The sequence below is a fragment of the Desmodus rotundus genome, chromosome 2 (assembly GCF_022682495.2).
Source record: "Desmodus rotundus isolate HL8 chromosome 2, HLdesRot8A.1, whole genome shotgun sequence".
Lineage (NCBI taxonomy): Eukaryota > Metazoa > Chordata > Mammalia > Chiroptera > Phyllostomidae > Desmodus > Desmodus rotundus.
In genome coordinates, this window is record NC_071388.1 from 157988399 (window position 1) to 158014073 (window position 25675).

The 25675-nt window shown below is 40.4% G+C and overlaps 1 protein-coding gene across 12 annotated transcripts in view; it reads left to right on the forward strand.

Annotated features, from left to right (window-relative positions):
* Positions 1–25675, forward strand: part of MYO3B (myosin IIIB) — a 440217-nt gene that overhangs the window by 225387 nt on the left and 189155 nt on the right. For all 12 annotated transcript variants that reach the window (XM_045196330.2, XM_045196338.2, XM_045196327.3 and 9 more), the window contains 2 exons: positions 3265–3342; positions 9921–10126. In XM_045196330.2, the coding sequence (XP_045052265.2) occupies positions 3265–3342; positions 9921–10126 (284 nt within the window). The remainder of the gene's footprint in view (positions 1–3264; positions 3343–9920; positions 10127–25675) is intronic.

Sequence of the window (25675 nt, forward strand, 5' to 3'; positions counted from 1 at the left end):
CCATGTGTGCTTGATTCCAAAACTGTTCTCTAGAGCACACCCCCCCAGAGCCTAGGAAAGTTTGTCTAGTCTCTTTTCTTCCTATGAGGTAAAAACTTAAAACACACTTTGGGATGGACTGTTTTTTCCTGCTGAAATTCTCACCTTTGAGAAGAACTATTTGCTAGATGATCCCCCTAATAGAATCTCCTTTCTGGATTGTTTCCAAGAGACTTTTTTTTTAATTAAATGAGGCTACCATTAACTAAATTATCTCAGGAAGACAAGATCTTAGGTTAGACAACAACCTGCTCATCACTCTTGGTTTTGCTATTTTGGAGTTCATTAGAATTCTCTGAAGTTCATGACAGATCCAGGGCAGACAGAGGTCTCTTAGTTTCAAGAGCCAAGACAGGCAACTCTGGAATGTGTCTTGTCCAAAATTTTCTCATTTAGACTTGAAGCCAGAGGGGCAAGTCCCTAGTGGGGAGTCGAGCCCCAGGCCAAGATGGTTCTTGACTGTGGGCAGGAAGGAATTCAAGATGCAAGCCAGGTAAGAGGTTAAAGTGGAAAAGCAGGTTTTATTGAGCAGAGAGAACAAGCAGGAAAATCCACTCCATAGACAGAGTGGTGGACTCTTCTTATGAGAGAAGGAAGAGAGGCCTCAACCAACTCTAGAGGTCGAGCTTATATCTGTTTGTTCTTTATATGGAAAGTTGCTGGTGTGGGAAACAGTGGAGAAAGCTTGGGAGTAACTTTAGCCTTTACAAGGCATATTTTGTGGCCCGGTGTTTTCCTTTTATGGCATAGGTAAATGCTAAGGTATGGGTGAGTAGCTATTAAATAATCTTTGCAGTAATTTTCTTTGTCTAGATGCTCTCCATGGTCTGCTTATATCGCGGGCCAGCCGGGATTCATGTCAGGCAGCACGTAGCCGGCCCCTGGCTTAACTTTGTTTGACTTTAGTTAACTTATATAGTTCTCATGCCTCTCTCCTATATTAGATTCTCTCTATATGTTCAGGAGAAACTGACTATGCAAATATGTAAGAGACCCTTGACCAGCCCAACATCTTTCCATATTCTTAAATTAGAAAATACTCTAATAGTATATTATTTATTCTTTAAAATACAGTACTAAATGTAGGTGATGAACTGCAGACAAGTATTAGCATTTCCAGGTTATATATAACACAGTACAGGTTTTCACTTACTTCCCAAGAGTTACTCTGTATGTGAGTACAAGGACAGAACTTGAAGTCAGGCTGGACGGTTATACAGAGGAGCCCAGCAGCCTTATGACTTCGGAAGTGCAAATTGGTGCTTCATTCTATATTTTTCCAATTTGCTGCAGGGAGTGGGTACTGATCTTGAAAACAATACATATTATATATTTTAAATTATGTGTCATCAGAATTAATATAAACCAAGAATTTTCTGAGTACTAAGCTGTTAAATTCTCAAATGCCAGGGTCCACTGTAATTTTGAGGGATGGTAACAGGTGAATTTTCCCAATAAAAGAAGTGTGGATGAGCTTTTCAGTGGCCCTTTCACATTGCATTAGGGCATGACGGATGGCACTGGCTGGCTGATTTGAATACAAAGGAAGGGAAATGGAGAAAGAGCAAGGCTCAAAGCAAGATGCTGTTCTTCGGGGAGAATCTCTGAATAAAAGGAAGTGGGGAAGTAGCGAGGAAATTCCTAAAAGTTTACAGTGTGCGTGTGTATACATGTGTATATGAAGGTCAGTAGTGGGAAAAGAAAATAAGGAGACAAAAAGTTTAAGAAAACTCTCAGAATCAACTATTTGACCCAAGGTATACACTAGCCAAGACCTCCTTTCATTGGGTCCTGAATAGCTTGCCCCAAACCCCATCAACTCTGCGTTCTGTCATCCAAGTGGAGGTGAGATGGGAAGAAACCTTTAGGCAGATCACTCGGGAGAGAGCACAGTACTGCAGATGGGGTGGGTGTGCTGTGTTTGTTTTTCCCTTTTCTACCTCAGCACAGCCTGCCTTCTCAACACAGAGCTTTTGTTTCCTCCTTTCGCATTAAAAGAAATGTAAAAAGTCAAACTCACAGGCGGTTGTACCATTGCTTCAGCTGCATACAAATAGACTGACAGCTTTGGGAACGCATCCAGTCTGCAGCTTGGAAAAAGCAAGCTGCACTGCCCCCTGACATCGTTTCCCTTAGAGACAGTCCCATGTTTCTGTTCACTCCCTATTTAGGTTGCCTTTCTAGTTTTTTTAAAAGTTAGTTCCACATTTATTCCCCTTCTTAAACAAACCTGTTTTTCTTTATCCAAGCCAATTGAAGCATTTCCTTCCATTTTGCACGCAGTCTCCTAAATAGTCCCTGGAGACAGGAATAATTATTCTCCCCGCTCCTTGTGCCTCTGTTCCTTCAGCACCCACTTTTCACTCTTGTTGAACAAGGCCGCACACGTCTTCACCCCACAGGGAGGCGGCTGCCTGGACAGCAGTCCACCAAGCAGAACACACGTGCTGACAGTAGCATCTTCCTTTCAAACGTTCCTGCATCAGACCCTTGCCACCTGTTCAGAGCAGATGGGAAGCTGCCACAGTGGAGGCCAGCGCTGAAACGCCACTCGTGCATTCTGCAAACCAAATAGCTTCGTGTGTGCACGAGCAGGGCGTTTACTGTTGAGGTACAATAACGAAACACAGTCTACTTACAATTGATTCCTACGATTGTTTTTATTCATAAATTCCTTCCTGTCAGCCCAGTAGTTGGGACACATGGTTGGTAACAGAGGTGTTCCAAGTTCAGGTCCACATGAGCACGTGGGAACTGTGGGAGGCAGAAGGGGTGTGGCAGCATCAGGGTCTGATGGCAGGAAAGCCACTGGAACTCACCTTATTTCCTGCTGTTCAACCTGGGCTTTGAGTCCATGTCTTTATAATCACCCAGCTTCACGGGCCTTTGCCCAGTTTTCTTTTATGAAACAGTTTGTTCTTATGTGACATTATTGGAGAACTTACTGGGGCCCATTAGAACATGGAGAAGTATAGAAATAACACTGATGGGGGTGTATACTTAGGTCATACAGCACTTTGCAGAGTGAGGTCATTGTCAAGTGAGTAGAACTATGCAAATTGTATTTCTTTGTATGTCTTTAAAAATTCCCCCCATAGTGTACTCCATTGTGTTCTAAACATCAATGCCCCTCAGATATTTGACCAAACAGCCTTTCAGATTTTCAGAAAGCCAAGAAATGAATGGTGTCTCTCCTCAAACCACCTCTTTCTGCTTATATTCTAGGTGGACACTCTGGAAGTAATACGGCATCCGGAAGAAACCACCAACATGAAGAGACAGACCATGGCTTCTTACTTCCGGGTATGGAGTCTTCCTGATCTCTATTCTGCCTATTTGCAGGAAGGAATTGCCAACACTTCCCACAAGAGACCCAGATCTGATAGAGTCATTGAAATAAGAGCAAAGTGCAAAAGCCAGTTTTAAAAGGTGGGGGTGTGGAGAGAGAAAAGTACAGCCAGAAACCTCTCCCTCTGAGTACAATGTTCTCTGATCTCGGAAAGATCAGCTAGAACCCCAGTGTCTACAGAGAGCCCTCTCTGCCACTGGCACACAGCCCTGTCCACCAAGTGTGCTGATTCTGTTAGCATTTAAGCTGCTTCTTGGCCTTAAAGCTACTGGAGTCAGCCACTTCTCCAGCATATTTACTGAAAAGCAAAGTAGTTAATTAAATTTCAGAAGGTTGGTTATCTAGTTTAGATCCTGAGAGAATCTGTCTTAGCTTTGGCTTTATTTCCCTTAATTGAATTGTCCCATTGCTAGACCCATTTGTGTGAGCCCAATTATTTCTCACGTCTACTGACCAATTCTTGATACTTCATCTAGTAAAATGATCCCTTTGAGTGAAAACCTTGTCTCTAGATGGGATCTGTTAAATGCATATCATAAGAGGAAATTGTTGTACCAGTTTGCACAAATTTGTTTATTTTTAAATTGTAGATTGGGTTGTTTTTAAATTGTAGATTGGATTGGAAGCCCCTTGGAGATCATGTACAACTCAGAGCCAATGTCCAGTCAGCTTCATGGTAGAGATGCTGTTAGGTCAAAGACAGAACTACTAGTCCCAGGGACAAATGAATAAGGTTGCAAAATCGGGTCACCACAGGAAGAGGCTCTGCAGGGATGGGAAGTCATGTGGGAAGCTGGATCGGGAGCTGGAGATTCCAGGCAGGCTGAAGGACAGGACCTTCACCATGGATAGCCATGGAAGCCAGCACCATGGATAGCAAGCTTTACAAAAAAGCTAGCAAGTTCAAGAGGCTCTAGAATCCAGAATTCTAATCTAGCCAACTCTGCTTCAGATGCAGCTGAGAATTGAGCTCTAAGCATGAATTACAGGGGCCCAATGGCCTTTGTGTCCAGCACTTTATCCATGTAGTGATCCCTGCTACAGCTTCTCTGCCAGGAGGGCATTCAGACCCTGTTTCATCAATAATGTTTTACATTTCTAATTGCTACTTGTTTCTTTTTAAAATATATTTTATTGATTATGCTATTACAGTGGTCCCAATTTCTCTCCCGATGCCACCCTCCACCCAGTACCTGTGATTGCCTCTGGCAATCCCTGCCTTAGATTATGTCCATGGGCCATGTGTATAAGTTCTTTGGCTACCCCAAACAGTATTTCCTGTACTGTTCTTAACATCCCCCTGTCTTTTGGTACCTACCAATTTGTATTTCTTAAAAGATCCCTGAATCTTTTCCCCCATTCTCTCCCTTCCATGTCCCAACTGATAACCCTACAAATGACCTCTATGTCTGTGATTCTGTTTCAGTTCTGCTTGTTTGCTTAGTTTGTTTTTCAGATTCAATTGTTGATAGTTGTGGATTTATTGCCATTTTAGTGTTCATAATTTTGATCTTCTCCTTTTTCTGAAATAAGTTCCTTTAACATTTCATATAAAAATGGCTCGGTTATGATGAACTCCTTCAGCTTTACCTTGTTTGGGAAGCACTTTATCTGCCCTTCCATTCTAAATGATAGTGTTTCTGGATAGAGTAATCTAGGTTGTAGGTCATTGCTTTTCATCACTTTGAATACTTCCTGCCAGTCCCTTCTAGCCTGCAAAGTTTCTTTTGAGAAATCAGCTGACAGTCTTGTGGGAACTCTCCTGTAGGTAACTAACTGCTTTCCTCTTGCTGCTTTTAAGATTCTCTCTTTCTCTTTAACCTTTGGCATTTTAATTAAGATGTGTCTCAGTGTGGTCCTTTTTGGGTCCATCTTGTTTGGGACTCTCTGTACTTCCAAGACTTGCATGTCTATTTCCTTCACTAAATCAGGGAAGTTCTCCTTCATTATGTTTTCAAATAAGTTTTCAGTTTCTTATTCATTCTCTTCTCCTTCTGATACCCCTATGATTCAAATGTGGGTATGTTTGCAGTTGTCCCAGAGGCTCCTTAGCCTACCCTTGATTTTTTTCTTCTTACTGTTCTGATTGGTTATGTTTTTCTTTCTTATATTCCAAATCATCCATCTGATTCCCAGCTTCATCCACTCCTCTGTTGGTTCCCTGCAAATTTTTCTTTATTTTACTTCGTATAACCTTCATTTCTGCCTGGGTCTTTTTTGTGCTGTTGAAATATCCAGTGAGTTCCTTGAGTATCCTAAGAACCAGTGTTTTGAACTCTGCATCTGTTAGATTGCTTATCTCCACTTTGTTTTGTTCTTTTTCTGGAGTTTTGTTCTGTTCTTTCATTTGGGCCACATATCTTTGTCTCCACATTTTGGCAGCCTCCCTGTGTTTGTTTCTATGTATTAGGTAAAGCTGCTCTTACCCCCTGTCTAAGTAATGTGGCCTATTGTAGAAGAGTGCACTGGTAAGTTGGATGGGGCGAGCCTTATGTAATCACCTGGGAGGAGCAATCGTGTGAACCAGATTGATGAAGACTCTGATATGGTGTCACCACTCTGTGGCTCTGTGTTGGGGAGGGCTTAGAAAGGGGACAATGGCCACTGCCTGGCCTCTGGAATTTTGTCTAGGAGGAAGCTTTTCCCTAGCACTCACCCTGATGCCATATACTTCAGTATTTCCCCATATGCCACTGGTGCCCTTCCAGCTGCTGCTCCAGTGCTAGAGCTCAGAGAGAGTAAATCTGTGTAAGTCCTAAATACGTTACTCTTTAAGAGGAGAAATGGAGAAAACTACAATTTATTCTGCCACTCCAACCTCCACTGGGTTTTACAGCCAGAAGTTATGGAGACTTATCTTCCTGGCACTGGAACCCTGGGCTGGATAGTCTGGTGTGAGGCTGGGATCTCTGTCCCCCAAGGTACTCCTCCAGATTTTTATGGACAACATGTAGGTATGGGACCACCCATTCCATGTCTCTGTGTCTCTGTATTCTGTTCCCCTCCTACCTATTTGAATGAAGAGACTTCTTTTTTTTATTATTATATTTTATCAATTATGCTATTTCAGTTGTCCTGATTCTTCCCCCTTTGCCCCTCTCCACCCAGCACCACCCACTCCCTTAGGCAATCCCCACACCATTGTTCATGTCCATGGGTCATGAGTATAACTTCTTTGCCTACTCCATTTTCTATACTGTACTTTATATCCCCATGGTTATTCTGTAACTACCTGTTTACTTCTTAATCCCATCACCTCTTCATCCATTCCGCCACACCCCCATCCTATCTGGCAATCATCAAAATGCTATCCATATCCATGACTCTGTCTCTGTTCTTCTTGTTTGCTTAGTTAGTTTTTTAGATTCAATTGTTGACAGATATGTATTTATTGCCACTTTGTTTCATACTTTTGATCTTCTTTTTCTTAAATAAGTCCCTTTAACATTTCATGTAATAATGGTTTGTTGATGATGAACTCCTTTATTTTTTTCTTGTCTGGGAAGCTCTTTATCTGCCCTTCAATTCTAAATATTATCTTTGCTAGATAGAGCAATCTTGGCTATAGTTCCCTGTTCTTCATGACATTGAACATTTCTTGCAAATCTCTTTTAGCCTACAAAGTTTCTGTTGAGAAATCCGCTGAAAATAGGGAAGTTTTCTTTCACTATTTTTTCAAATAGATTTCCAATGTCTTGCTCTTTCTCTTCTCCTTCTGGCACCCCTATGGTGTGAATATCAGACTTCTTGAAGTTGCCCCAGAGGGTGACTATACTATCCTCTTTTTTTTTTTTTTTTGGATTCTTTTTTATTCTTGTTCTCTGTGGTTGCTTTTTGCTTCCTTATGTTTCAAATCATTGATTTGATTCTTGGCTTCATCCACTTTACTGTTGTTCCCCTGTAAATTGTTCTTTATTTCAATTAATGTATCCTTTGTTTCTGACTGGACCTTTTTTATTTTGTTGAGGTCCTCACTAAGTTCCTTGAGCATCCTTATAAGCTGTGTTTTGAACTCTGCATTTGAAAGACTGCTTATCTCCATTTTGTTTAGGTCTTATTCTAGAGTTTTGGTCTGTTCTTTCATTTGGGCCATTTTTCTTTGTCTCCTTATTTTGGCAGCCTCCCAGTGTTTGTTTCTGTTAGGTAGAATTGCTTTGACTCCTTGTCTTGGTAGTGTTGCCTAATGTTGTAGGTGTCTTGTAGGGTCCAGTGGCACAGCCCCCTCTATCACCCAAGATGGGTACTCAAGTTGCATCCTTTGTGTCAGCTGAGTACACCCTCCTCTTGTAGTTGAGCCTTGGTTGCAACTGGAAGAACAATTGGAGGGATTTACCAAGGCCAGTCAGCTGCAAGAATTGGCTGTGACCACTGACCACCAACCTCCACCCTCCATAGAGGATCAGCTGTGCAGAAACAGGGTGGTGGTTCTCCAGTGTGGTCTGTAGCTGTCTACTGGGTGTGCTGGCCCTGGAATTTCCTGTTTGATGAAGGCCAAGGTCAGCTCCCACCTGTGTTTTGCCAGAGGCACCCTGCCTGAGCTAAAGCAATCTGAGATGGCTGCTACTTTTGTTGGGCTTGGAGATTCTCAGGTGAAGCCAAGCAGTGAATCTAGGCTTGCTGCTGCTAGTGCCAGGCCTGGGGGGTCACTGAGGCCAGCTGTTGCTTGTTTGAGGGGATTTAGGAAGTTGTGTAGCAGGAGCAAAGACCAGTCATTCATATGGAAAAGTAACTTGGGTGAGTCCCTAAATTGGGTTGGGCGGAGTCTCTGAGGATCTCCAAGGTGGGTCAAACAGTTTTAGCCAGGTTGATAAGAGTCTGAGATATGGCACCAGCTTTCAGGCTCTGTGTTCAGGAGGGTTTAGAGAAGAGGCAATGGTCCCTGCTTGCCTTGATGCCAGACACTTAAGTTCCTCCCTGTACACCACTGGTGCCTTTCAGGCTGCTACCCCAGTGCTGGAGCTCAGAGAAAGTGAGTCTGAGTAGGTGAGTATGAGTGTGGGTTCTTTAAGAGGAACTGCTTGGGGATCCAGAAGTTTCTTCCAGCAACTCAGTCCACACTGGTTTTTGTAGCCAGAAGTTGTGGGGACTTATCTTCCTGGCACTGGAACCCTGGGCTGGATGGCCTGGTGTGGGGCTGGGATTCCTTGCTCTCAAGATATCCCTCCCGAAGTTTTATCCACCACACATGGGTGAAGGACGGGCCTGTTCCACATCGCACCCCTCCTACCAGTCTGGATGGATGTGGTTTCTTTACTTTCGTAGTTGTCAGACCTCTCATTCAACTTGATTTCTGACAGTCTGAGCAATGGTTGTTCTATATTTTAGTTGTAATTTTGATGTGGTTGTATGAAGAGGTGAGCCATGTCTGCCTATGCCACCATCTTCACTGGAAGTCTGAATATTACTATTTTAATTCCTTGGTTGTCAGACTTCTATATACCTGGATTTTCTGATGATTCTGAATGATAGTTATAATTTTTGTTGTGCTTGTACAAGGAGTTGAGCTCTGTTTATGTTTACCTATGCTTCCATCTTGACCAGAAGTCGGTCCCCCCTTGTTTCTTATCTTGTCCACTTTAGCAGCTGTATCTTCTTTGTGTCTTGGTGTGTGCGTGTCCATCCCATGGGACTTGGAGCACCTCTGAGCACCTCTGTGAAGCTATCCCCAAGAGCCCCAATCCTTCTATCAGCAGAGAAATCACTGGCTTATAGTGTTTCAGAAACATACCCATGATAGTCAATTTGATATCCTCAAAATATTGGTCCCCAAATGCTAAATCAGGAAATAAGGTATGTATTGGCAAGCTAGGTAATACCATTCTGGACCAGTAGGAGGTGTGATTACGGAAATAATAGGACTGATTTCCTGGGTGGCTTGTAATTACTCCTGAAGGCATGTCCCAAAGAGGTACTCTAAAAGCAGATGCCCCCAGGAACAACTGAGACCTCCCTTTCACAAGCATTCATTTGCTTTTCCATGTGCTTTCTTCCTGTGCCAGCCACTCAGTATATGTTAGTTGATCTTTATTATAATCTTCTTTCCTCCAATTTTCTTGCTTCTTTTGCCCTTTTTAAAGTTTTTCCCTTACCAATGGAAAACATTTGCTTAGACTTTCTGATGATTCTTAGGGTGAGGGAGCAACTAACACCTTCCCTAAAACTGGACATTTTACATTGCAGATACACTTAATGGAGTATTGCCTTGGAATACCAGAGAGGAGCCAGTTCTGGTGATGGAGTTAAGGCGTAGCCTAAGTATGTTCTTAAGCAGCCAAGTTTCTGCCACATGGGGACATTACTTGGCACTAGGTGATGTTTAAAGAATGCATTTCAATCCACAGGCAGTTATAAGTACTGGTCAGAACTTATATTATCATCTCCTATTGCTGGTTTCTTATTCAGCCTAAAAAAAAAAGCCCATGAGTTGTTTACAAGCCAGTAAACTGCTCTAGAGACCCCTTTGCCCGACTGTGTTGTAGTTACCCACTACATTTTGGTAACCTCATTCCATGTGTGTGTTTTTTCCCGTTAGTATTCTCTGATGGATCTGCTCTCCAAAATGGTGGTTGGACAGCCCCACTTCGTGCGCTGCATTAAACCCAATGATGATAGAGAGGCCCTGAAGTTCTCTCAAGAGAGAGTGCTGGCCCAGCTCCGCTCCACAGGGATCCTGGAGACAGTTCGAATCCGCCAGCAGGGGTATTCCCACCGCATCCTCTTTGAAGAGTTTGTGAAAAGGTCAGGCTGGCATCTTGGAAAATACACTATATTAAATAAACTCTGCCATGGCCATCCCTGTCCCCTGGGATTGTTCTTCCTTCCCACTTGCCTCCAAACATGTAATTGGCTAGTTACCAGCTACCATTTACTTGCTTAAATGTTGAATTTTTATTGTGCTCCAACTAAATTGCAGTGATCTGGAGGACAGATTAAATTCCCTTCTGATCACATTTAGAAAATAAAAATGCCCATAAATATTTATATGTTACATATCCTCAGTTTTTTACGTCTCCAGATATTTAATTGGTAGGATGAAACTCTCTCTCCATAAGTGGGTGAAGATTCTGGTGGATGATAATGCACCCAGGCACCCACTCCTCTCCCAGACTAACTCAATGGCATGACATAATACGATAGCTAACATTAACATAGCATCTAAAATGTTGTAAATATGTCATATCACTTGATCCATGGAAGAGCCCTATAATTTAGGCTCTATTGTTATCAACATAAGAAATGCCCAAACCTATAGAGAATTTTTATGAATTTATTTGAGCCAAACTGATGACATGCTAGGAAGGAAGATCTCAAATGCTCTGGAGAAGGACAGTTTTGCAGTTCTTACACATTTGGAATTAAGGAGGGAATATAAGGAAGATTACATCATGGTGAGAGAAAGCAAGACTGGAATATCTGTACGATTGGATTACAGGGGAGTTGACAGACTAGGTGCTCCCAGTCTGGAAAAGAGGATTACTTCTGGCATTTCAAAGGTGTGTTTGCCTAGATGAAGAACATTGGGCAGGGCTCGCTTAAGGCAAAGATAAACCTTTTGTAAGCCTGGGGCATGACTACCCACCATGCCCTCCTCAGTTAGGAATTTATGATCAGATCACCCCGTGAAGTTGTTTTCAGTCACTGGGCTTGCCAGATTTATTATACAGCCCCTTTTTGTTTAGTTACTTCTTTTGGCCATAAATCAATCTGAAGGATGTGTTGATGACCAGCGTTTTGGTCGAATACTGTGGTCTCACAGAGACAGAAAGGTTCATTCTTAGGAAGTCTCAATACCCACGTGGTCTTGTTGAAACAGTGCACTATTGGGGATGAGGCAATACAGTAGCCATGGGACGTGAGTTGAGGTAGAATCTTCCCAAAAGCAAAGGGCAGGTAAATGGAAGGCAGTCAGGTCTGATGGCCTTCATTGTGAAAAAAACACTGTATAATTTCTGCCCTGTGAACTATCATGATTTAAGTCTTGCTGTCCATCTCATTTCTCTCTTTTGAATCTAGTTTAACATTTACATGAGTCAAAGAGTATTAAAATTATACATCTTCAGTAATCATTAATAGTTAGACTATATAGAAACACTGAAAGAATGTATATAACTATTACTAAGACTCATATCATTAGGAGACAGGTCAAGAAAATGAAACAAATGGTTTCTGAGTTCAGCATTGATCTGTTGGTATAAAGACCTTGTTGCTGTCTTGGGATGACTGTCTACCTCTGATATTGGCAGCTTCTCGACCTCAAGGAGTCTTTGGTGGGTATTGGAGGCAAGTATTGGAGACAAGGGTAAATGTGCATTCACAGTTAGGTTCATGATAAGATCCCTTCCAACAAGGTTGGAGAGTGTCTTTCATTTGATGTTATTTCCAGTACACAAAATCTCCAGGTGGCAGTCCATGATCTTTAAAGTCTTAATCTCTTGGGAGCTAACTGTGAAAGGACATGGTTCCCTATATGGCATTTTCTCAAAGTGACTTTTATCAAACCTTAGCAATTGTGTAAGATATCTCCTTTCAATAATATCAGTTCTAAGTTCCTTCACCTAATGTAAATCCAGCTTAAATGCACTATGATGCATGAAGTGATGCAAAAATGGAACAATGGGATTTGCCAGGGTGCCTTAAAGAACCAAGCAGCCACCTTGGGTTTCCCATAGCTCCAGCTATTTATTTAATTTACAACTATTGTTGACCCACACAATATACCCTAGGAGTTTTTTTTATCACTTATTTTATAATGCTTCCCATGCAATTTAACATAACAACAAGTCTTTGAGGTGTTCCGAGGGCCTTTCTGGAACACTATAAAGTTATTCCTATATATACTGAGATTTTTAACCTTTAAAAACTCAATTTCTAATGAATACGAAGAGGTATGAGATTAGCATTCTTCAGCATGGCAGATTTATGAAGACATTTTATAACCCCCCAGAAACATATTTCCTTAATATCAAAGTCATTTATTAACATGGACTTACTTTTGTGAACCTGCATAACATATAAATATTATATCTAATATCAGTAATTTAAAAGACCTGTCTGTTTTACTTAAACCAATAAAGTTAAACTGTCTTCTATTTACTAAGGATTAATCTTAGATCATGTGAACTTGAAAAGCATCTGTGTTAGTTTCTGCATTTCTGAGAAGTTTAGAATACCCAATTCTTACAAGCACTTGCCTTCAAATCAATTAATATTAAATTATTGAATTACTGTATAATTAATATTAAAATATTAAGTTAATAGAAAATTAATGTTAAATTCATTTTAACAATGCTATCCAGAGGTAGAAAATTACCTCATATTTATAACATACCTATATAGGCACTCAGCCAAACAAATAGAGATCTTTTAGCCATGAGATAAACTTACAGTTTACAAAGAACAAGTTGGATCAAAACTACGTTTTGGCAGTTAGGACAAGAAGACACAATTTGTATGTCTTTGACAAGTCAAGTTCCAAATGGCCCTTTCCTCTTTTAAGATAAGAACAGCTGCCCTGGCCAGTGTGGTTCAGTTCGTTGGAGCGTCATTCTGTAGCCAAAGGATTGTGAGTTCGATTCCTGGTCAGGGCACATACCCACGTCATGGGTTCAATTCCCAGTCTGGGTGCATATGATCCCCAGTCCAGGAGTGTAGGGGAGGCAACCAATTGATGCTTCTGTCTTGCATCAATATTTCTCTTTCTCCCCTCCTCCCTTCCTTCCTCTGTCTCTAAGAGTGGTAAAGAAAGTGTCCTTGGATGAGGATACATGGATAGATAGATAGATAGATAGATAGATAGATAGATAGATAGATAGATAAGGACAGCTGCTGTTAATACCTCCGAGAATTGAGTTGCTATCTAAACAACAACATAGTTTGATCCATTTCTCTAAATCCTCTTTTTGAAGTTTTGAGATACCAATTAAATATATGCTTTCTATTCATTCTGCCTAATTTTATTTTATAGCTTGATTTTTTTTTCTAATGTGTGCACAGGATATTAATTTAGAATTATCAAAGGATCCTCATCGTGACCATCTTCCTGCAGGAGTATTAATGGGAGGCTGAGTGTCATGGGGTTTGTCAGCCTTGGATGTGTGATTTCCCATGTCATTTTTAATTTTCCTTTGAGATCTGTGGAGTCTGAACAAACTTCTAGGGAAAAACAGCCTTTGCATGCATGTCTTTAGAGAGCCAAGAGCAGTGGATGTCCCCATAGGGCTGCCCCACACCATAGAGGAAATTTTTCCTCGGGCAACCCTACAAAGATTCCTAGTCACACAAGAATACGTGAGACTTGGGTTGAGGAAGCAAGTGTCCTTCTCTTTCAGAGCTAAAGAGAGTTCAGTCTCTCATTAACTAGCAAAAATTTGTTCAGACTCTCAGTAAGCAATTCAATAAAAGAGCAGAAATTAAAAGCAGCCACTCAGCTATCTTCTCCTTTTCCTGGGTTATCTCAACCCTTAACCGCTTACGGGATTTTCTAAGATCAGCTTAAATAAAGTTAGGACCCACAACCCTAAGCAGGTAGGTCCAGGATTCCAAGAGAAAACTCACCCATGTTCACCCCATGCAAAATGGGGAGCTGATGGGGCACAATGGGCTCAAAGTGGTACCTAAGATGGGGTCCAGGTTTGCAGGTTGCTCCTGCCAACTACACCAAGCAAGTGTCGATGTAAAAAACATCCAAACCTGTAGAGAATTTTCTTAAGAGTTTATTTGAGCCAACATGCTAGGGAGCAAGATTTCAATGCTCGGGAGAAGGACATTTTCAAAGTTCTTTTCATCCATTTGGAATTAAAGAGGGAATGCAGGGAAGATTACGTGAAGGTGGGAGAAAGCGAGGCAGGGAAATCTGTGATTGAAGTAAGGGAGAGTTGACAAGATTCTGTGCTCTCTTGAGGGCAGTTACACCTCTGAGGGGTCTGGAAAAGAGGGTTACCTCTGGCATTTCAAAGTTGTGTTTACACCTTTGAACAAGAACAATGGACAGGCTTGCCTAAGGCAAAATCTCCTTTTATAGACCTGGGGCATGACTACCCATCATGATCTGCCCAGTTAGGAATTTATGGTTAGATAACCTTGAGGTTACTTTTGGTCATTGGTCTTGTCAGATTTATTGAGCCCCTTTTTTGTTCAGATATTATCTCCATTTTACAGAGGAGAAAATTGAGGCACAGAAAGAAATCAAGTGACTTTCCTAAGGTCCCATGCTAGTAAATGGTAAACCCCAGACAGTCTGGCTTTAGTTGCACACTTAATCTCCTTGGGCCATTGCATTCAGTCAGTGTTGGTTAAAATAAATTGCTACAAGGCTCTGGCTGGTGTGGCTCAGTGGATTGAGTGCCAGCCTGCAAACCAAAGGGTCACCAGTTCAATTCCCAGTCAGGGCACATACCTAGGTTGAGGGCCAGGTCCCCAACTAGGGGCGCGTGAGTGGCAACCACACATTGATGTTTCTCTCCCTCTCTTTCTCTCTCCCTTTCTCTAAACATAAATAAATAAACTGTAAAAAAAAATACATTACATGAAAATAAATTGCTGTGGAGCTTTTTAAATCCAGAAATTGCCTTTACTTTGGAATAAAATGCTGTTCTTTTTTGCACAACTGCCATATGGATACCTTGTATATGCATATGTTACAGGTAGAATTTTCACAAAACTCTCTGTGAAGAAATAAAGGACAATGGAAACAAAACAAACTAAACAAAAAACAAACAAACAACAACAAAAAACACCACCTCTGAGAAGCACTGCTATCAGAAGTTATCCAGAGAGGAATATTAAAATCTATTACAAAATCTACCACACCCATCAGTCTTCCTTAGTTTCTTTTTACCTCCTTCCTGAAACTTAGGCCCAAGATCATTCTTCCAACATTTTCTCAGAGAATAATGGGTCCTAATACGGTCTTTGCTCCATGAAGTCTTCCAAACACCACTGCATTCCATGGGTAAGAAAGGGCAAAAAAAGTTACTTGCAATGAGAGGTTTTACATTAAAAATGAGAAAAAAATGGCTTTTAAAAAAAGTTGTCATTGAGCCTCTTTTTTCCTCTTAAATTTGGAGGTACAACAAGAAAAAGATTATTTTAGCACATGAATGTTACGAGTCAAGTATTTTTAGCCACTAAGTGTTGAATGCATAAAATTATTTAAGAAAACATGTCAAATGCCAAACAGATTGGCACGTCTTTGTTCATAAGCACAAAGCCATTAGACAAGTATGAGCGAGAATCTCAGTGTCAGTAAATACGAGGGTGTCGAAGATTTCTGAGCCAGCAAGTTAATTGGTATTTTGATCCTTTTGGGCAACTTAACAACAAAATGGATGAGTTAGCAGTTTTTTCCCTTGATGTCATTCAACAAATAATTTCACCTCTTATCTTCCTGTTCAAGAGTGCTGTTTTGTAAACTCTTAGCAGGAAATATGCAGACAAAACAAAGTCAGGGAAGGAGCCATTCAAGGTTTTTCAGGTGGCGGTAAAGAGAAGATGAAGGCTTGTTTAATGTCGCCCTCTACTTTTTCGTGTTTTCTGGCAGGCAGGGCTGGAATCCTGATGCGCACACATGAAAGGCAGTGTTTGGGGGATTATATTGCTGGTTCCAGAACAGGGAAGAACGTCCCCAAGTCACCCAAGTCTGCAGACTTGGCCAAACCTAAAATACTTCCTTCCCCCATTATCCTTAAATTTTCTGGCAAAAAGGACTTGGAAGTCCCCTTCCTGTTTTCCTTTCATGGAGCCTTCAAGGAGAGGGTTGTTCCCGACTGGCTCGTCAGTGAGGCCAGGTGGGCTGGGGGTGTTTATCTATCGCCAGGTAGGCATGAAGGAGGGCCCCTGGCAGTGCTGGGCAGGCAGCCAAAACCTCCTGGAAGTTATGCTCTTGAGGGACATCACAGAAAATGACTATGAGTGTTCATGGGGTCATGGTCAGTGGGCTCAGAAGCGTGACCAGCAGAAGGCCTACCCGGGGATAAACACATATGACTGCATGTGTTGGGACATGTTCTGGCAAATGTCTAGCGGGGGTGTCCAACCTTTCAGTGCCTCTGGGCCACACTGGAAGAAGAAGAGTTGTCTTGGGCCACATATTAAATATACAAACACTAACAAAAACTGATGAGCAAAAAAAAGATTTTAAGTAAATTTACGGTTTTGGGTTGGACGGCATTCATAGCCATCCCGGGCCACAGGTTGGACATCCTGGGAAAGATAGGACAGCACGTTCAGTTGTTCAGTGTCTTATGGCCTGTGTATTAGAGTACTGTAGTAAATGATACAGTTTAATAAGAAGACTGATTTCTAGTTTCCTTTTGGACATAATATTTGGCAAGTAACTTCACATTTCTGTAAAAGATGCTTCCTTGTTTGCATGGTCAGAAGCAGGCATATACAGAGCCCACATGCCGAAGAGCCTCAGGGGTTGCATGCAGGCTCCTGGGCCTTACTTAGCCTCTAAGTCTTCTAGAAGGCCCGTCTCTCTCAGGACCTGGGTCGTAACAGTAGTTATTGTCTGTTGAACAGAACGACACTCTCCCCTTTTCTCTTTTTCTCTTTCCTCAGCAGCTTCCACTTCTCATGGTTGCATGAGAGCCTTGGTGCCCTGGTCTCTCCTTCAGCCCTTTCTACTTCCTCTTCCTCCACTTTCTCCTCCGGAAATCTGGGTGTCCCCTTTGTCTTCTCCTCAGTTTCTTCAAACAGGCCACGCCCAGGCTCTGCTGACTTTACCTGCTGAAGTTCCTCAACAAAGTCGCTTTGGGAATCTCCCATCCCTTCTCTTAGGCTTTGTTAATTAGGCTAACCCACTTCTCCCAGTGTCAATTAGTATTATTATTTTAAAGTAACAACAGCTTTATTGAGATATAGTTCGTATGTGATAAAAGCACCCTTTAAAAGTACAATTCAGTGGTTTTAATATATTCATAGAGATGTGCAGCCATCACCACTATCTAAAGTAAGCATCTATTCATGTGCTTATTGGTCATTTGTATATGTCCTTTGGAAAAAATGTTTATTCAAATTCTTTGCTCATTTAACTGTTGACTTTTATATATTCTGGATACTAGCCGCTTATCAGGTATATGATTTGCAAATATTTTACCCCATTCTGTGTGTTGTTGTTCCAATTTCTTAATGATGTCCTTTGAGGCACAGAACTTTTTAATTTTGATAAAGTTTAATTTTTCTATGATTTCTTTTATTGGTCACCCATTTGGGGTCATATCTAAGAAACCATTGCTTAATCCAAGGTTCTGAAGTGTATTCCTATGCATTATTCTAAGAGTTTTACAGTTTTAACTATTATAGTTAGATCTATGGTCCATTTGGAGTTAATTTTTATACCTGGTGTGAGGTAGAAGTCCAATTTAATTCTTTTGTACATATTGAGCTTCCCCAGCACTGTTTGTTGAAAAGAATGTTCTTTCTCCTCTTGAAATGTCTTAGCATCCTTGTTAAAAATCAACTGATGATAAATTGGTCATAACTTCTTTCAAGTCTCACTTCTATTCTATTTACATTTATTCCGGGCCTTTTAAAGCTCTTTTGCCCAACCTCTTGACATAGCTTCCTAAATGAACTTCCTGCCTGTTCTGTTCTTTAAGGAGCCATCAGAATATGATTTACCTAAAATTCCTTCTAAGCATATTGCTTGCTTGATTAAAATCCTCATTTGAAATGACCATTCAGACCTCCACTGGATGAGCTTCAGCCCTCTGCCCGATATGGGTAATTTCCTTGGTCTGGCCCTTGCCTACTTTTCTAGTCTCTTCTCTTGTCTTTCACCCTCAGCTCATACTCCAGCAAAAACTGAACTACTTGGAGCTACACCCCACGCTGTTCCATGCTTCTGTGCTTTTGTTCTTGGTATATTGCCTGATTCCCCCTCCTGCGAGTCATCAGTGAGCTAACTTAACTAGGCTATCCCCTATTCAAGCCTTTGGAAAGGCACTATCTTCTCTGCAACATCCTCCTTGACCCCAGCAGGCTGAGGTAGGAGCCCCTCTGATGGATGTCATTGGTGGTATTTACTACATTGTAGTGGAAACTGGTTGCCTGCCTACCTCTTACCTTGACCTTAACTACCTGGGAGGCAAGGATTTTTTTCAGCCAACTTTATATCTGTATTGTCCAGCACAGTGCCTGACACAAATTAGGTGTTTAATAAACATTAATCTTGTTGAAGCAAACTCTTACTCACTCTCCTTCATCACTATCTTCTTTTATTATCTCCTTAGTGTCCCTTTGGTCCTTGCTGTTTTGAAGTATACAACAAGTAGAGAGAGCTGGTTTTGTTGAGGTCTAGTTTAACCTGCATTATAAAGTAGAAATGAGATTTTTAGAGTATAAAATTTCAGGTAAATCACAAGTAGCTCTTTCTCAAGCAAAGATAAGAAACCACAAATAAGATGAGAAAAAGCCTCTAATCCAGTTTGGAAAAACTATTATTAGAGTTTAAAATATTAAAAGGGTGACATTTAAAGAAATTTGCCTCCCTTGTCTCTGCAACAAACATTGATCCTCCACCCCCGCCCCCCCCCCCAAAAGATACACTTACAAGGACAAGGGAGATTCTCTGCTCCATCTCCTACCTGCTCTTCTAGCCCCTGTCCTGTCTTCCTATTCTCAGCTCACACTCCAGAAAAAAAGGGAACCACTTAGAGCTCTATCACACAGCATAAAACATGCCTTAGTAAAGCAACATCTTGTAAGAGCATGCTGTTTCCTTGGTGTATTAGTCAGGAATCTTTCAATACGTGACTGAAACTCAAACAAGTTGAAGCAAAATTTAAAAGGGGGTGGTCATTGCCTTACCTAACTAGGAAGGCTAAAGTTATATCTGCATCTGGGGCACTGAGCAATTTTACCAAGTCATTGTCCTTTTTTTTTTTTTATCAGTTTTACTTTTCTCTCTTTTGAGTTTCTTGTCAGCTAGGCAATCATTCCTCACATGTTGGAAAAGATGGTCCCTGGAAGGTACTATTGGGAGCATCCTATAGACTTAGCAACATCAGCAGCAAGTTCATGAGAGTTCCCACACAAGCAACTCTCTTGTTGTCCCATCTTGGGTCTAATGCCCATGCTAAAACTAATCATTCTGCCCAGGGGAATGACTGGCAGGGTCTATAGCCAAGTAATCAGGGAATGGAGCCAGCCCCACTAGAACTGTGGTCTGAGGGGCTCTGTTAAAGGGAGGAGAGAAAAGGATGGATGAGCTAAAACCATAAGCACCCGTTACCCCTTGTTTTGACCATTTCATACTCTGGAATCAGCTGTAATAGTGTAGCAGTGTCTAGCTATTTGCCTAGAGGAGACCTTTAATTTAGAATTTTCTAAGAAGAATAAAAGTTCTATTGACAATAACAAAGTTAACTTTGAAATAAGAACTATAACCTGAGCATATCTAACTTTTTGTTTTTTGTTTTTTGAACCGCAGCTACACTATTCAGTGGGTTTCTGAAAACAGTTTCCAGTTCTATTGCATTAAGGAGTTAGGGAGAACTCACAGTGTGTTCTGGCCCAGTTTGAATTCATCTTCTTGCACTTGACATTTTTTCCTAATCTTAATCAGTGTGGGTCATGATGTTCTTGTCCCACATAGGAGTGCTGGATGTCACTTTGTCAGGGTCTCCTTCTCAGCCTCTATTTGTACTTTAAGTATATAGCCTTTAATAATTACTTTGTTCAGGGAGGTTGCTTCTTCCCTTTCATACTGCAGAATTCTCACCATGGTCTATTATTCCCTCAACAAAAGCATTTTTCTAATTCTATGAGTCTGTAGTTTTTTTCTTCTCCCTGTACAATCTCTGCATTAAGTTGTTGGCCAGCTGTGTTTGGGTTCTGAATCAACCTGCTGTTTTCTGTTTCTTTGGGGAAAAAAAGAACCCCCCCCATGCCATTTAGCAGTAAGTATAATGTCCTAAATGGGGTCCGAACTGAATCAGAGTCACCCTCTGGGCAGCGTTATGGGCTCCCTGGCAGCGGGAACGCAAGTAGCACCATATGGCCACTTACCCAAATGAATTATGATGATTTTGTAATGTTTATTCAATAAAAAGACTGATGTTTGCTGTAAAAAAGATTCTAATAGCCAACCTTCTGTTTAGCTCCAGCTACCAAGGCTGTAAGATCCCAGTAGAAGAAGAGAACTGGGCATCTCCACATTCAGTATATAAAGCACCCACTCTTTCTGTTTTTGGTTCAGTACTGCTCAGTTCTTGGTGGTTATGGGCAGAAACCTTCTATTCTAGAAAACCTGCCACTAGGGTTAGGGAGAAAAATCTCAGAGTATGACTGCTTCTTAGTGAACTTTTAAGAAATTCTCTTGTTTTAGCTCGTTCTTCACTCACACTCACAGAGGTTTCTGGACTGCTGATTTCTGAGTCTTTTGGATTAGTTGTGTTCTTTGCTCTAAATCAAGTTGCTTCTCATCTTTTCCCATCACATTATGGTTTAGGATTCAGCTTTTTCCGGTCTAAATTTTTTTTTAATATTTATAATCTTTAAAAACGTTAAATATATGGGATGACATCGATTAATAGAATCATAAGTTATATGTAGGATTTAAGTGTACATTTCTATGATACATGATCTGTGTATTGTATTGTGTGCCCACCACCCACAGTTAAATCATCTTCTGTCACTATACATTTGGCTCCCATGAGTCCCCATCACTTCCCCACACCCCTCCCTCTAGTAACCACTATACTGTTGTCTGTGTCTATGAGTTTCAATTTTATATCCCACACATGAATGAAATCATATGGTTCATAGCTTTTTCTGACTGACGTATTTCCCTTAGCATAATATTCTCAGGGTCCATCCATGTTGTCGCAAATGGCAGTATTTCATCTTTTCTTATGGTTGAGTAGTATTCCATTGCATATGGGTACCACATCTTCTTTATCCAATCATCTGTTGAAGGGCACTTTGGGTGTCTCCATGTCTTGGCCACCGTGATGATGCTACAGTGAACATTGGGGTACATATATCTTTGCAGATGCATGTTTTCAAGTGTTTTGGGGTAGATATCCAGGAGAAGGATTGCTTGGTTATATGGTAACTCTATTTTTAATTTTTTTAGGAATCACCAGAGTGTTTTCCATACTGGCTGTATCGGTCTACTTTACGACCAGTAGTGAATGAGGGATCCCTTTTCTCCACAACCTCTCCAACACATGTTATTATCTGTCTTGTTGATAACAGCCATTCTAAAAGGTGTGAGGTGGTATCTCATTGTAGTTTTGACTTGCATTTCCCTAATAGCTTGTGAAGTTGAACATTTTTCAGGTCTGCTAAATTTGTTACCATTTTTTTCATGTGCTTTTTTGTTACCAAAATCTTATCGTGGCTATCTTCTGTCCTTTTTTTATCTTCTTATCTCTTTAATCTTTACATAAGATTTATACCTTTAAAAAAATCCTCTTGCTTTCATTCTAGTGTAGTGTCAGAAGGGAGAAAAAGTAAATGTATGTGTTTAATATACCATCTTTTCCTAGTCATTCTTTGAGTGCATTACCTGTTTAAAATACAAATGAATAAAATTAATAAATAAGAAAAATTAAAATACAAAACCACAAAAAATAAGTTATTTAATATATATCATAGTTTTTATAATTCATGTCCAATTTTCTTTTAACATTGTTTTTACTCCCCTGATCCAGGATGTCATCATTTTGCATACCGTGATATAGGGAATTTCCAACTACAAAGACCACTTCTATTTCTTTTTTTAATTACATTTTATTAATTATGCTATTACAGTTGTCCCAGTTTTTCCCCATTTGCCCCACCTCTACCCAGTACCTACTACTCCCTCAGGCAATCCCACACCATTATTCATGTCCATGGGTCATGTATATAAGTTCTTTGTTTACTCCATTTCCTGTACTGTACATTATGTCCTCATGGTTATTCTGTAACTACCTATTTGTACTTCTTAATCCCCTCACCTCCTCACCCATTTCCTGACACCCCTCTTCCATCTGGCAACCATCAAAATGCTCTCCATATCCATGATTCTGTCTCTGTTATTCTTATTTACATAGTCAATTGTTGACAGATATGTATTTATTGCCATGTTTTTCTTCATAGTTTTGATCTTCTTTTTCTTAAATAAGTTCCTTTAACATTTCATATAGTAAGGGTTTGATGATGATGAACTCTTTTAGTTTTTTCTTGTCTGGGAAGCTCTTTATCTGCCTTTCCATTTTAAATGTTACCTTTGCTGGGTAGAGCAATCTTGGCTATAGTTCACTGCTTTTTATGACTTTGAATATCTCTTGCTAATCCCTTCTAGCCTGCAAAGTTTCTTTTGAGAAATCAGCTGACATTCTTATGGGAACTCCCCTGTAGGTAACTAACTGCTTTTCTTTTGCTGCTTTTAAGATTCTCTCTTTCTCTTTAACCTTTGGCATTTTAATTATGATGTGTCTTGGTGTGGGCCTCTTTGCATCCACCTTGGTTGGGATTCTCTGTAATTCCCGGACTTGCATGTCTATTTCCTTCACCATATTAGGGAAGTTTTCTTTCATTATTTTTTCAAATAGACTTCCAAGGTCTTGCTCTTTCTCTTCTCCTATGATGTGAGTGTTGGAATACTTGAAGTTGTCCCAGAGGCTGCTTACACTACCCTCATTTATTTTTTATTCTTTTTCTTCTTGTTCTGTGTGGTTGTTTTTTGCTTCCTTATGTTCCAAATCATTGATTTGATTCTTGGCTTCATCCACTCTACTGTTGTTTCCTTGTAAATTGTTCTTTATTTCAATTACTGTATTTTGTTTCTAACTGGATCTTTTTTATACTGTTGAGGTCCTCACTAAGTTCCTTGAGCATCCTCATAAGCAGTGTTTTGAACTCTGCATCTGATAGATTGCTTATCTCCATTTTGTTTGGTTCTTTTATTGGAGTTTTGATCTGTTCTTTCATTTGAGCCATGGTTCTTTGTCTCCTCATTTTGGTAGCCTCCCTGCATTTGTTTCAAGACCACTTCTCTTTCATGTGGGACTTTGTATCCTGTAATCCTGGGACTACTTGAGATCTGCCTAATGTGTATAATATCCTAAATTTTCTTTAGGATTTTTCTTTCAATAATTTAATATTTCTGATTATTCTTTTTCTATGTTTTTCCTTTGTAATTAAAGTGAAATTAATGAGGGGTTGAAAACTGTAGATTTTTTTGGCAGTGGTAGAAACATACAATTGCATGGAAGAATTTGAGTTTAAATATGTGATTTAATGGAATGGACACTAGTTTTTTATACTCATTGAGGGTGGAGATAATCCTCTCAGCAGATTCAGAAACCATATAAACCATGCTGTTACTGAAAATATTTTTATTTTTACTTTTTAGGTATATTTTATTGATTATGTTATTATAGTTTTCCCAATTTCTCCCTCTTTATCCCCCCTCCGCCCTGCACTCCCCAACCCTCCATCATCCCCCACCTTAGTTAATGTCCATGGGTTGTTCATATAAGTTCTTTGAGTTCTCTGTTTCCTATATTATTCTTTACCTCTCCCCATCTATTTTATGCCTACCAATTATGCTTCTTCTTCCCTGTACCTTTTCCCCCCATTCCTCCCTTCCCATTCCCCACTGAAATCCCTCCATGTGATGTCCATTTCTCTGATTCTGTTCCTGTTCTAGTTGTTTGCTTAGTTTTTGTTGTTTGTATTTTCTTTTAGGTTCATTTGTTGATAGTTGTGAGTTTGTTGTCATTTTACTGTTTATATTTTTGATCTTCTTTTTCTTAGATAAGACCCTTTAACATTTCATAGAATAAGGTCTGGGTGATGATGAACTCCTTTAACTTTACCTTATTTGGAAGCACGTTATCTGCCCTTCCATTCTAAATGATAGCTTTGCTGGATAGAGTAATCTTAGATGTAGGTTCTTGCCTTTCATGACTTCAAATACTTCTTTCCAGTCCCTTCTTGCCTGCATGGTTTCTTTTGAGAAATCAGCTGATAGCCTTATGGGCACTCCTTTGTAGGTAACTGTCTCCTTTTCTCTTGCTGCTTCTAAGATTCTTTCTTTATCTTTAATCTTGAGTAATTTAATGATGAGGCGTCTTGGTGTGTTCCTCTTTGGGTCCAACTTCTTTGGGACTCTCTGAGCTTCCTGGACTTCCTGGAAGTCTATTTCCTTCACCAGATTGGGGAAGTTTTCCTTCATTATTTGTTCAAATAAGTTTGAGCAATTTCTTGCTGTTGTTCTTCTCCTTCTGGCACCCCTATAATTCGGATATTGGAATGTTTCAGGTTGTCCCAGAGATTCCTTAGCCTCTCTTCATTTTTTGGAATTCTTGTTTCTTCGTTCTGTTCTGGTTGGATGTTTATTCTTCCTTTTGTTCCCAATCATTGCTTTGAGTCCTGGTTTCCTTCCTGTCACCATTGGTTCCCTGAATATTTTGCTTTATTTTATTTTGTATATCTTTCATGTGTTTTTTCATTTTTCAACCAAGCTCAGTCAGATCTGTGAGTATTTAGATTACCAGGGCTTTAAACCCTCCATCAAATAGGTTGGCTATCTCCTCGTCACTTAGCTCTCTTTCTGAAGTTTTGCTCTGTTCTTTCATTTGGGCCATATTTCTTTGTCTTGGTGTACCTGTTAGGTTGTAAGAAGGTGAAGCCTTAGGTATTTACCAGGGCAGGGCAACCCTCTTTGCTGCACTGAGGCGCTGCCTGTTGGGGAGGGGCCAGAGAAGGAATAATGCAGCTCGCCTACTCGGCTCAACCCCACTTTCCAATGAGCTCTGGCGTGAGACTAGGAGTTTCTCCTGGCTGGCAACCTCCATAGTCCACAGTCAGCTCTGAGTCTCAGTTTCCCAATCAGCCAACCCCTCCCACACAGTCCTTGCCATGGGTTTTTACCAGTCCCATTGGTCTGGTTGACTGTTTCTCTAATTCCTTGGTTGTCAGACTTTTATGCAGTTTGATTTTCTGGCACTTCTGGTTGTTTATTGATTTTAGATTGGTTGTTATCCTCCTTTTGGTTGGGTGAGGAAGCAAAGGGTTCTACCAACACCTCTATCTTTGCCAGACCCCCAAGTTCACTCTGAAAATATTATAATTTTTAATTTAGACATTCCTTCAGATCTAAGCACACTATTATTTTATTTGACCTATAGGAACATTCACTTTGATCACTTTTTCTATTAGTATTGGATCTGAATTAATCTTGGCTATTTCTAAAGATTAACATACATACATGACAAAATGTTAGCAACTATGAGGCTTATTTTAAAATGGAAGCTCAAATATTGATTCTAAAAATGAATCCCTGAAATG